We start from the raw sequence: 11,489 nt of genomic DNA on the forward strand, positions 1-11,489 counted from the left end.
AGGCCACTGAGCCTCGATGACACAGCGGTAAATGCTTGGATGAAATCCAAAAGCTGGCTCCACCTCACCCCTTGCTCTGGCGGGGATCGATGAGGCCCCCGCGTCTGAAGAGATGACAACCCAGGGAACTCTATGGGGCAGTTCTGCACTGTCCTGTGGGGTCTCTACGGGTCAGAGTCCACCCAATGGCAAACTTTCTTTTTTTTTTTTTGGGTAATCATACATGTCAAAGGGGGTTACTTTTTTTCTTTAGCGTACTTTCATAAAGATAGTGGGACAAGAGGAAAGTAAAAGGAAATAGAGGAAAGAGCTAGGAGGCAAAGGCCATTTATGGAGGTCTAAATACAGGCATGTACATATGTAAATATATTTATATATGAGGATGGGGAAATAGATCTATGGGCATATATTTATAGATTTAGTATTAAGGTAGCAGATGAACGTTGAGCCTCCACTCAAGTACACAATCACTGAAGACAAAGCAGGTGCATAAGCAAATGTGGTGAAGAAAGCTGACGGAGCCAGGCTATCAAAAGATATAGCATCTAGGGAGGGTCTTAAATACTTCAAGGTAAACAAGCGGCCATCTAGTTCAGAAGCAACAAAGCCCACAGAGAAGAAGCACACCAGCCTGTGTAATCACAAAGTGTCGAAGGGATCAGGTATCAGGCATCAAAGAACAAAAAATCATATAATTGTGAATGAGGGAGAGTGCAGATTGGGGAACCAAAGCCCATCTGTAGGCAATTGGGCATCCCCTTATGGAAGGGGCGCGGGGAGTTGACGAACCAGTCAGGGTGCAGTGTAGCAAAGATGAAACATACAACTTTCCTCTAGTTCCTAAATGCTTCCTCCCCCTCCACTCTCATGATCCCAATTCTACCTTACAAATCTGGCTAGACCAGAGGATGTACACTGGTACAGATAGGAACTGGAAACACAGGAAATCCAAGACAGATGATCCCTTCAGGACCAGTGGTGTGAGTGGCGATACCTGGAGGGTGGAGGGAAGGTGGGGCGGAAATGGAAAACCGATTACAGGGATCTACATATCACCTCCTCCCTGGGAGATAGACAACAGAAAAGTGGGTAAAAGGAGATGCTGGACAGTGTAAGATATGACAAAATAATAATTTATAAATTATCAATTGTTCATGAAGGATGGGGTAACTGGGAGGGAGGAGGAAAAACGAGGAGCTGATGCCAGGGACTTAAGTGGAGAGCAAATGTTTTGAGAATGATGAGGTACAAATGTGCTTTACACAATTGATGTATGTATGGATTGTGATAAGAGTTGTATGAGCCCCTAAGAAAATGATTTTTTTTTAAAAAAGAAAACTTTCCTGAAGTAAACTGTTGCTGTAGAGTTGACTTTGGCTCACGGTAACCCTTGTGTCAGACAGACTTGTCCTCTCCATGGTGCCCGTGTCTGTTTTTTCAGAAACAAACTGGAAGGCTTTCTTCTGAGGTGCCTCCAGGTGGGCTTGAACCTCCACCCTCTGGGTTAGCAGTTGAGTGTGTCAGCTGAACCATGCATATTGTAGGAATATACAAATACTAAAGGAGCAAGGAGGGAGGCCGGGAAACGAAAGCAAGGGAGTGGGTAGAGTTTGCTTTTTTGGCTTCCAGTGATCCCAAGTCTTTCTCCTTCAATGCTTGTCCAGTGAATGTTCAAATTGGAAATCAGCCACAGGATCCTTTAACCTCGCCTTTAATTTCCACCTGTTTCTCTGGATAGGTGGGTATTTGGGTGTCATCTCCAAGGTGGGCTTTTGGATCTCATGCACCAAGTTGCCCTCTTTCCTCCTGCCCTGGGTTTTTTTCGTCAGCTAGACAGCCTGCCTGGTCAGCTATGCATTTCACCACCATCCCAGAACCAGTACAGTAAAATGGCTCTGAGCTTTGCCTAGCAGCTTCCTCCACCCACCACTCCTTGTCAGTGGATTGCTTGACCAATCGCTATCAAGTCTTAACAAAGTATACGGAAAAGAGCAGCAGCTTACATCTCCTAGGATTTGGCTCCTTGGCTTTGAAGTCCTGCCTGTATGATCCAGTGCAGTTCGTTGGCCTAGTAACTTACTGAATGCTTCTGTTCTACCTCCTCCTTTGTTGTGTGGTGTCCAGGGTCTGAAAGACTTGGATAACGTCATCCAAGGTCCAGTAATTGGTCTTTATTTTCCTTGAGCAACAGAAGTAGCGTGAGGAATAGGAGAGGTGGAATAGGTGGCTAGCTGTCTCCATGGAACAGCTGCCTCCTCTGCTATGAGTCGGACGAACTAGATGGTGCCTGGCTCATGTGACTGCACATGAAAGCAAACACATTTTATTGACGTACAATGCAATAGCATGTCACCCAGTGGTTTACAAATATTAAGAGAGTTGTGTAATTATCACCACAACCAATTCTTGTTCCTCTTTGTTGTTACGTCCCCATTTCCTCCCTCGAGGTTTGCCTGTCCTAGATTTCATATAAAGACAAAAACAAAATCAAGAAAAAAGAAAAACCCAACATTAGCAAAATAAAAGAGAAAAATCTCAATCAAAAAGAATGCAGAAAATACTAAAAGCCAGAACATATTTAAAATCACCCGAAAAGGAGACCAAATGAAAAGGTGTTACAGTTTAACCTCCCTGTTGTTGCTGCTCTCAGGTGCCAGGAAGTCAGTTCCCTCCCATAGTGACAGACGCATAACAGAATGAAACCCTGCCTGGCCCAGCATCATCCTCTCAACTGTGCTGAGGTCGAGCCCATTGTTGCCCTCACTGTCAGCTCACTTTGGCCAGAGCCTTCCTCTTTGTCACCACCCCTCTGCTTTACCAAACATGACGTCCTCCTGCAGAGACGGGTCTCTCCCGAGGACATGTCCAATGTATGCGAGATCTAATTGTAGCTGCGTAATAATCAACTTTACAATGCGCTCTGTTGGATAGCAAGGCGATTCACATCCTTGGACTCTGGCAGAGGGGGGGTCACTAGAGGCTTTATTCTTGTGAGGTTCCTGCAAAAGGATTTTGGACTTCAACTTTCATCTGCACCCCTTCTGCAAATGGAGTGTTCAGAATGTAAGTTCTGACATCATCCCCTCTTCCAGCTTTGGATTTTATTATTTATAATCCTTGGCTCACACAGGGTGGTGTACTTTTCCATGTGAGCTTAGTTGATACTTCACTTAGATGGCTGCTTGCTTTAAGACAAGCCTTCAAGAATCCAGATGCTGTTCTTTCTAATCGGCACCATCTGATTTCTTCACCACACTTTCCTGTAGAACTCATAATCTTTTCATGAGGGCGAGTATTGAGTAAGATAATGTCATAATAACTAATTGTTCTTAAATTAGGGATAAGAGCTTGCAACACAGGAAACCCAGGACAGACAAACCCCTCAGGATCAAGAGGGGAGCAGCAATACTAGGAGGGCAAGGGAAGGGTGGAGGGAGTAAAGGGAAACCAATTACAATAATTGATGTGCCCCTCCTTCCAGGGGGATAGACAGCACAAAAGTGGGTGAAGGGAGACAGTGGTTGGTGCAAGAGAGGAAAAAATAATAATAATTTATAAATTATCAAGGAGACATGGGGGAGGGAAGAAAAAATGAGTTGACACCAAGGGCTCAAGTAGAAGGAAAATGTTTTGAAAAAGATGACAATGTATGGCCAGATGTATTTGACACAATGGATATATGCATAGCTTGTGATAAGAGTTGTAAGAGCCCCCAATAAAATAAAATGAGTGAACCCAAAATTCTATGGAAGAATTCTGATCCATGGGGGAAAATGTAAAGCAGAATTTCAAATTCTCCTGGACTCCAGACTATCAGGATCCAAGGGGATGAAATAACTCTAGAAACGATTGCCCCTAGATCATCTTTAAACCTTAAACTGAAGATATTCCCTGAAATCTTAAAACCAAACACTACTGCAGGGCAACCTATGAGGACTGTCTGCCTCGACATTGGTGCTCCTTGAAGACGAAGCTTTACAGGCTCAAACTGACGGCAGCACCTTGAAAGACCAGATAGGAACCTTCTCATCTCTCACTGCCTTGAGTCAATGCTGACTCAGAGTGGCCCCCGGGGGTTTCTGAGAGTGTCGTCTTCCCCCCCCCCCCCCCGTGAAGCGGCTGGTGTAACCACAACCCCACCAGGCGTTATTCACTTTATGTCAATGGACGAAGAACAACTCAGAAAAGGAGGGTGAGAAGGGGGTGCTTAAATTGAAGATGGCCATCCTTGTCACTGAATGGTGTGCAGAGAAATTGTGGAATGGGTATACTTTGGGTGGTGTATACTCTCAGCAGCAAGAAGAAAGTAAGATAAATTATTGGGGAAAAAACCTGTTTATACGTGGGCAGGAATTGCCTGCCCGATTGCAAAGACTAGTGATCTTTTTCCCAGCCAGGAGTATCCTCTGCATTACCAGTATCATCTGCTTTCACGCATGTGAAGCCCTATTGGACCTTGATGACGACTTGGGAAATAACGAATATTTTTTACACCCATCTTGCGGATCCGTTTTTGTTCTGTAAGTGGAAGATCTGTCCTTTTTTTGCAGGGGAGGAACAGTCAGTAGGCATTATTCTAAGCCCCTGAACTCTGAGACTTCTTAAACTCAAGACAACATAAGCGTTAGGTCTTTTCTTTTACCCCCTTTCTATGCACACATAATTCATTTTCTATTTTGCAGTCATTTCCATTATTCTTTTCTCCCAATTCAAATGTTTAGGGATGAACTTGGCACAATGAGAGGACAAAGGTGGCATATTTTTCTGGCTGCTGGTAGCAGCCTCTTCATGATGGAAGATGGGTTTGGGAAAGAGACTCTCCATACACAAATGCTGAGTCTCAGAGAGAAAGGGGAGCGTGCTGCCAGAGAGCCCTGGGCTGTATACTCTTGGAACGAAGCCACCAAGCCCGGAGGGGCCGCTCCAGGAAGAGTCAAGAATAGAAGCATACTTACATGCTGTCGGAAGACCTGGAGTCCTTTGGGAAATGCTGGAAGCAGTGTGATGACCTATTTCCCGCCTCCCCTTTCAATTTCAGGTATTTTGATAAGGGTTCTGAAATTCTTGTCCCAAATCCACTTGTGTGTAAGCAGAGTGGGGAGGGATGTGTCAGTGTGCATGAGAGAGAGAGAGAGAGAGAGAGAGAGGAAGAAAGAGGAAGGGAGTGAGAGAGAGATAAAGAGAGGGGTGAGATAGTGTGGCAGTTACATAGTAATCTGTCAATTTGAGCAAAGGGGTGGAGTCTAGCCTGTTGTGGTAGTTACATCATCTGGTGTCAATTTGAGGACTCAGAGTGAAGGGGTGGAGTCTAGCCTGTCAATCAGGTAGTAGCTTGATGACTTCATCTGGAGGCGCTATGGAGATAGATAGTTTATTGGAGGCAGGGAACATATTCACTTCCTGTGAGACATCCCTGTGGAGAAGACAGATAGAGAGAGGCTGATGGAGCCAGACCTCTGGAGCTGGAGAAGCCATGTGGAAACTCCTGCCTGTGCTGAGATGCTTTCAACGTTACTGGATCCACAAGATTTCTCACCCACTGGCCTGTTCTTGCATTCAGTGTCAATGCGTGCATTTTGTGAGTCTGAAGAGGACGTTATAGATTGGCATTGGACATATGGGCCAATATCGTTCTTATGAACTTGATCTGGACTGAGCTTAGACATTTTCTCAATATTCAATACTCTTGTATGTAAAGCTCTTTCTTAGACACAAATGAATGTCTCTGGATTTGTTTCTCTAGTCAACCCAGACTAACATACCTGTCAATCAGGTCAGAGCTTGGTGACTTCATTTGGAGGTATGAAAGAGATACATAGCTCACTGGTGGCCAGACCCAGTCTCTCTGCCTTCCATTTCCTGCTGTTGAGACACTCAGAGAGCTGGAAGAGATATGTGGAAAGCCGTGTCAGCATTGAGACGCCTCCACTGCCACTGGATCCACAAGACCTTCTACCCACTGGCCTGTGATCTTCCAGTGTTCGGCATCATTGCTTGTGCTGCATGAGTCTAAAGAGGAATTTATGGACTAGTAGCTGACATATGGGCTAATATTGCACTTGAGGACTTGATCTGGACTGAGCTGGGATGTTTTCTCTATATACAATTGTTCTTTAATATAAAGCTCTTTCTTATATACATATGAGTGTCTATTAAATTGTTTCTGTAGTCAACCTGGACTATGACAGATAGAAGATAGATAGATGGTGGGTGGAGAGAAAGAGAAAGAATGAGTAAGTTTTGTGTTTTCCTAATGACTATTATGTTCCATGTTATTTATTTTAACTTTAGCATATAATGGACATTGTCAGAGATACAGTCACTTTCTTTTTTTAAATCATTTTATTGGGAATCATACAACTCTTTTCACAATCTACCCATACATCAGTTGTGTAAAGCACACTTATACATTCGTTGCCCTCATCATTCTCAAAACTCACTTTCCGCTTGGGTTCCTGCAATCAGCTCTTCATTTTCCTTCTCCTCCTCCCTCTCCCTCCTCGCTCCCCCAATGATACATTCCTTTTCAAAGACCTTCCTTATCCATCAGTCATGCTTCCAAAAGAAGGTTGACAAGGAGGGTCTTTGGCTATGCATAAGCTTGAATGTATATATATATATATATATATATATATATATATATATATATATATATATATATATATATATGTATATAGGCTTTAAAATGTTCATGGCAAAATTTCATTATATTTTAACTCTACTTTTCCATAAAGCTTTGAAGTCCCATCTTCAAAACCTGCACACATACACACCCAATGTATGTGAGATGAAGTCTCTCCAGCCTCACTTCTAAGAAGCATTCTGGCTGTACTTGCTCCAAGATAGATTTGTTCATTCTTCGTTTGTTCATGTTATATTCAATATTCTTCACCAACATTATATTTTAAATTCTTCTTTGAGCCTCCTTATTCATTATTCTGTTTTTGTATGGGTATGCGGGGATTGAGAATACCATGGCTTCGGTCAAGAGCACCTCAGTCTTCAAAGTGACCTCCTTGCTTTTTTGAGCACTGGAGAGAGACAGGTCTTGGGCAGTAGATTTGCTCAGTGTGATTCAGCGTTTCATTTTTTGACCGCTGCATCTGTGGATGATGATTGTGGTTGTAAGTGAAATGAATTGTTGACCACTTCAATCTCTTCCTTGTTGATCAGGATATTGCTTATTAATCCAGCTTCTGTTTGTTTTCTTTGTGCTGAAGTAAAATCCACACAGAAGGTTGCAATCGTTGATCTTCATCAGTAAGTGCTTCAAGTTCTCTATTTCCAGCGAGCAAGGTTGATTCATCTTTATATGGAAGATTGCTAATGAGTCTTCCTCTACTCCTGACACCTTGCTCTTCTTCACATAGTTCAGCTTCTTGGGTTAGGTGCTCAGCATACAGATGGAACAGGTGAAAGGATACAGCCATGAAGCACACCTCTTCTGATTTCAAGCCATGCAGCATCCAATCTGTGTCGGGAGAAGTAAGGTCAGAGGGCTCCTTAGAGGCCAGGATGGGAAGACTTTGTCAGGAGAGGCCAGTCCCTGGAGAAGGACATCATGTTTGGTAAAGTGGAGGAGCAGAGAAAAAGAGGAAGGGCCTCCATGAGATGAAATGACCCCATGGCTGCATCAATGGGCTCAGGCACAGGCACAATCGTGAGGACCGTGCAGTTTTGTTCAGTCGTGTCAGAGTTAGAGCAGACTCAATGGCACCTGACAGCAACAATGGCCTTTGTTCTTTGATGCTGCCCATGTTATTGAACGTTCCTCTTATAGAACCCTCTAATATTGCAAATCGAGGCCTGACGTTTTTCTTCAGGTCTTTCACCTTAAGAAATGCTCAGAGTGGCTTTCCGGCGCTGACGACCGCTAGGCGATCATGCCTCTCGCAAAGGATCTCCTTCACCCCTCTCCCGAAGAGGAGAAGAGAAAACACAAGAAGAAGCGCCTGGTGCAGAGCCCCAATTCCTACTTCATGGATGTCAAATGCCCAGGCTGCTATAAAATCACCACGGTCTTCAGCCACGCACAAACAGTAGTTTTGTGTGTTGGCTGCTCCACTGTCCTCTGTCAGCCTACAGGAGGAAAAGCAAGGCTCACAGAAGGATGCTCCTTCAGACGGAAGCAGCACTAAAAGGCCCAGAGTCGAGATGAGTGGGAAGCCATTCTAATAAACCCATTTTGGATAAAAAAAAAAAAAAGAAAGAAATGCTCAGAGTGTTCTTCCCTTTTGATTTTCTAACCTCAGGTCTTTGCATATTTCATTACGATACTTTGTTGTGTCTTCTTGAGTCTCCTTTTGCTATCTTCTGTTTAGCTCTTTTACTTCATCACTTGACTACTCTCTCTACCTTACATTAGGAGCAAGTTCCAGAGTCTCTTCTAATATCCATTTTGGTTTCTCTTTCTCCCCTTGTCTTTTTAATGACATTTTGTTTTGTTCATGTTAAATGTCCTTGATGTCGTCCCTCAACTTGCATGGGTTTTCGTCATTAGTGTCAGGGCATCAAATCTATTGTTGAGATACATGGTCTCTAAATTCAGGTGGGATCCACTCAGGGTCAAACTTTTGCCCTGTGGACTACCTTTATTTTCTTCAACTTCTGAACTTAGATGTGAGCAATTGATGGTCTGTTCCACAGTTGGTCCGTGGCCTTATTCTGAGGATATTGAGCTTCTCCATTATCTTTTCCCACAAATGTAGGTGGTTTGATTATTGTATTTTCCATCTGGTGAAGCCCATTTTCATAGTCACTGTTTATTTTATTCAAAGAAGATATTTCTAACGAGTAGGCCACAAGTCTTGCAAATTCTGTCATGTGATCTCCAGCTTCCTTTCTATCATCAAGGGCATATTTTCCAACTACTCATTAAAAAAAAATCTTTTGCCTTCCATTCACCAGTAATTATTAATGCCTTTTGATTGCATACTTAATCAATGCAGATGTTGGTCAAAATGTAAAATTTTTTTCATACTTGACAGTAGTGAGTGGTGTAAAAATTTGGAGAGTAATCACATTAATGGGTCGTCTTTATGGATATGAATGCTATCCCATCACTGACAACATTGCACTTGAAACTTGATCTTGAAATATTTGCTTTTGACAGTTTCTCTTTAATTTGTCATCATTGACATAGTCAACCATATGATCGATTCCAATAGCCCATACCAGTTCATTTCAGCTCACAAACATTTCATTTTTGAAACTTCCAATTTTCTTAGATTCATGCTTTGTACCTTCTACAATCCCCATTTTAATAAACATTTGAAGTGGTTTCTTCTTGTTCAGAGTCACATCACACTAATAATGAAGGTCCTTAAAACTTTTCTCCAGACGCATTGTTAAGGTTGCTTTCAGTTTGAGGTGGCAACGCTCTCTCAGTAGGATCTCGAGGGTCTCCAACCTCAGGGTTTCATATCGGGGCCTCAATCTGACTGTTCTGCTGCTATGCATAAGGCGTTCAATGGCTAATGTTTTAAGAAGTGGATTGCCAGATCCTACTTCCTAGTTCGTCTTAGTCTGGAAGCACTGCTAATACCAGTTCACCCTGGATGACCTTGCTGGCATTTAAAATATCAGGGCTATATCATCCAGCATCATGGCCATACAAGCCACCACAGTGTGACAAATGGACAGAGCAGTGACACAGTTAGGTGAAAACAGACATAATTAAGTGTTTTGGATTCCCCATTCTTTGGAATCTATATGCTCTCCATAATTGGTGGTGATCAAACTGGGACAAGTGGGGGCCATACAGATTATAACCTAGAAAACCCTAAGGGCACTTCCACCCTGTCCTATAAGGTCCCTCTGCATCAAGCAATGGGTTTAGATATCTGGGTTTAGTTGCAAGTCTTTTTATACCTCTGTTAACAAGTTTGCCCCAAATCTGGTATCTGGGTTCATTCCATCTCTCCCTCCTCAATTGCTACTTTCTCTTAACTTGAGTTCCTTCTGGGCGAATCTTAATACTTCACTCACCTTTGCATCATTCTGCCCTAAGTGTCCTGTCTGTAGCACAGACTCAGCAGAGACTTGGATCTGTCATCCTTAGTCTCCATTTCATTTATTTTTTTTTCAGGGGAGGGTGAGAACGCAGTCCCCCACTACCACAAATTATGCAGTCGAGTCTCCCACATTTGGGGAAATTGCAGGGGTCAGCACCCCCGGAGTGCAATGGTTGAGCCTCGCCCTGGGAAAACCATCTTCCCGATCATGGTGTCTCCTTTGCCAGGTAAGGATTCCATCTCACTTCTAACTCTACAATGTCAGTGTTATGTCGCAGTCAAGGGGCTCTGGGGAGCTCTTCTGATAGTCTAGCTGGAGATGTCAATAATTTTACCCAAACTGTTCTCATTACTGCCTTGACAACACGCAGTTTTTTCCTTATTTATCGGACATCTCCAAATAGCAGTGTTCTCAAAGGGTTTATGTTGCAATGGCTTCCTCATGCTGCATGCTCACCCTTGCCACCTGTAGGTGGGCCTCCCCCTTCTTTGTAGATTTGGGAGCTAGGTGAAGAGATGGGTGAGTGTTTCAGGACCGGTTCCTTGGGGGCAGTCAACTGCTGATTCCCTGAACTAGGTCGCAAGCACCTGGCTTTGCTGCTGGAGTCCCAGCTCCACCCGCTTTCCTGGATCATCTTTCTACCTCTTGCAGACACAGGTTTAAAGAACATTCTGTAGGCTCTTAAAGGTATTTAAACAAGATGGCCTTCTGGATCTTTAAGATCCAGTTAAATGTGCCACTTTTGATCTCAGCTCAGCTGGGAAATCTTTTCTATTGTACAAACGGGGGTAAAATCAATATCTAGGCCTGCGAGATACTGCAACGAATCCCCACTCGCCCCTGCTGTTTCCTTACACGCTCGCTGATTGCTTCTGAAGTAAAAAATGGAGCTTTCTTTGGTGTAATGGAATATTTTATGACACTGGCTACCATAAAAATAATTGTTTCCCTCTTTTGGAGAAAAGTCAATGATGATCCCTGAGTGCTTCTGAGAATAAAGGGACTAACAGTTGCTGGGAGATGCAAGGTGAAAGGACCCGGCCCCCCATGGTGGGGCCATCCTCTCTCAAATGTGAGGCATGTGGGGGAGGGAGCCATGGGTTCTCCATGAAGTCAAGAGCCTCCCTCACACTGACCAGGGGTCCTGGTGGCACAGGGGTTCAGTGCACCGTAGAGAGAAAGCTGCGGCTGTCTGATTCCATCCAGAGGAGCTCCGTGGGCGCTCCAAGGGGCAGTTCGCTCAGCCCCTGGACGGTTGCTATGCATCTGAGTCAACTTGACAGTGGGTTGGGTTGGGCCTTGGTGCCCTGACCTCTCAGCCCGGGGAGAATATCCCCTGGCCCAACATATTTCCACGGCAACTGTTGAGCTGCTGAATAAACACAGTATCAAATAAGCCCCGAGTGACCTTCTTCCATGGGAGCCTGCATTCACTGGAGGGAGACCAGGCCAGAAGACTCGGAAATTAATAGGTG

At 43.9% G+C, this 11,489-nt stretch overlaps 1 protein-coding gene and 1 non-coding gene across 2 annotated transcripts; one reads left to right on the top strand and one right to left on the bottom strand.

Annotated features, from left to right (window-relative positions):
* Positions 1–7,871: 7,871 nt before the first annotated feature.
* LOC142457807 (small ribosomal subunit protein eS27) lies at positions 7,872–8,175 on the top strand. Its single transcript, XM_075558917.1, has one exon. The coding sequence runs from the start codon at positions 7,884–7,886 to the stop codon at positions 8,136–8,138; it is 255 nt and encodes an 84-aa protein (XP_075415032.1). The 5' UTR covers positions 7,872–7,883; the 3' UTR covers positions 8,139–8,175.
* Positions 8,176–10,084: 1,909 nt separating this feature from the next.
* Positions 10,085–10,248, bottom strand: LOC142460273 (U1 spliceosomal RNA). The gene has a single exon (XR_012786516.1). It is a non-coding gene; the product is annotated as a U1 spliceosomal RNA (small nuclear RNA).
* Between the last annotated feature and the right edge of the window lie 1,241 nt (positions 10,249–11,489).

This window comes from Tenrec ecaudatus, chromosome 10 (assembly GCF_050624435.1).
Source record: "Tenrec ecaudatus isolate mTenEca1 chromosome 10, mTenEca1.hap1, whole genome shotgun sequence".
Lineage (NCBI taxonomy): Eukaryota > Metazoa > Chordata > Mammalia > Afrosoricida > Tenrecidae > Tenrec > Tenrec ecaudatus.

What these genes read in the sequence shown, in the direction of transcription:
- LOC142457807 (XM_075558917.1), top strand. Translation starts at nt 7,884, where the DNA reads ATGCCTCTCGCAAAGGATCTCCTTCACCCCTCTCCCGAAGAGGAGAAG.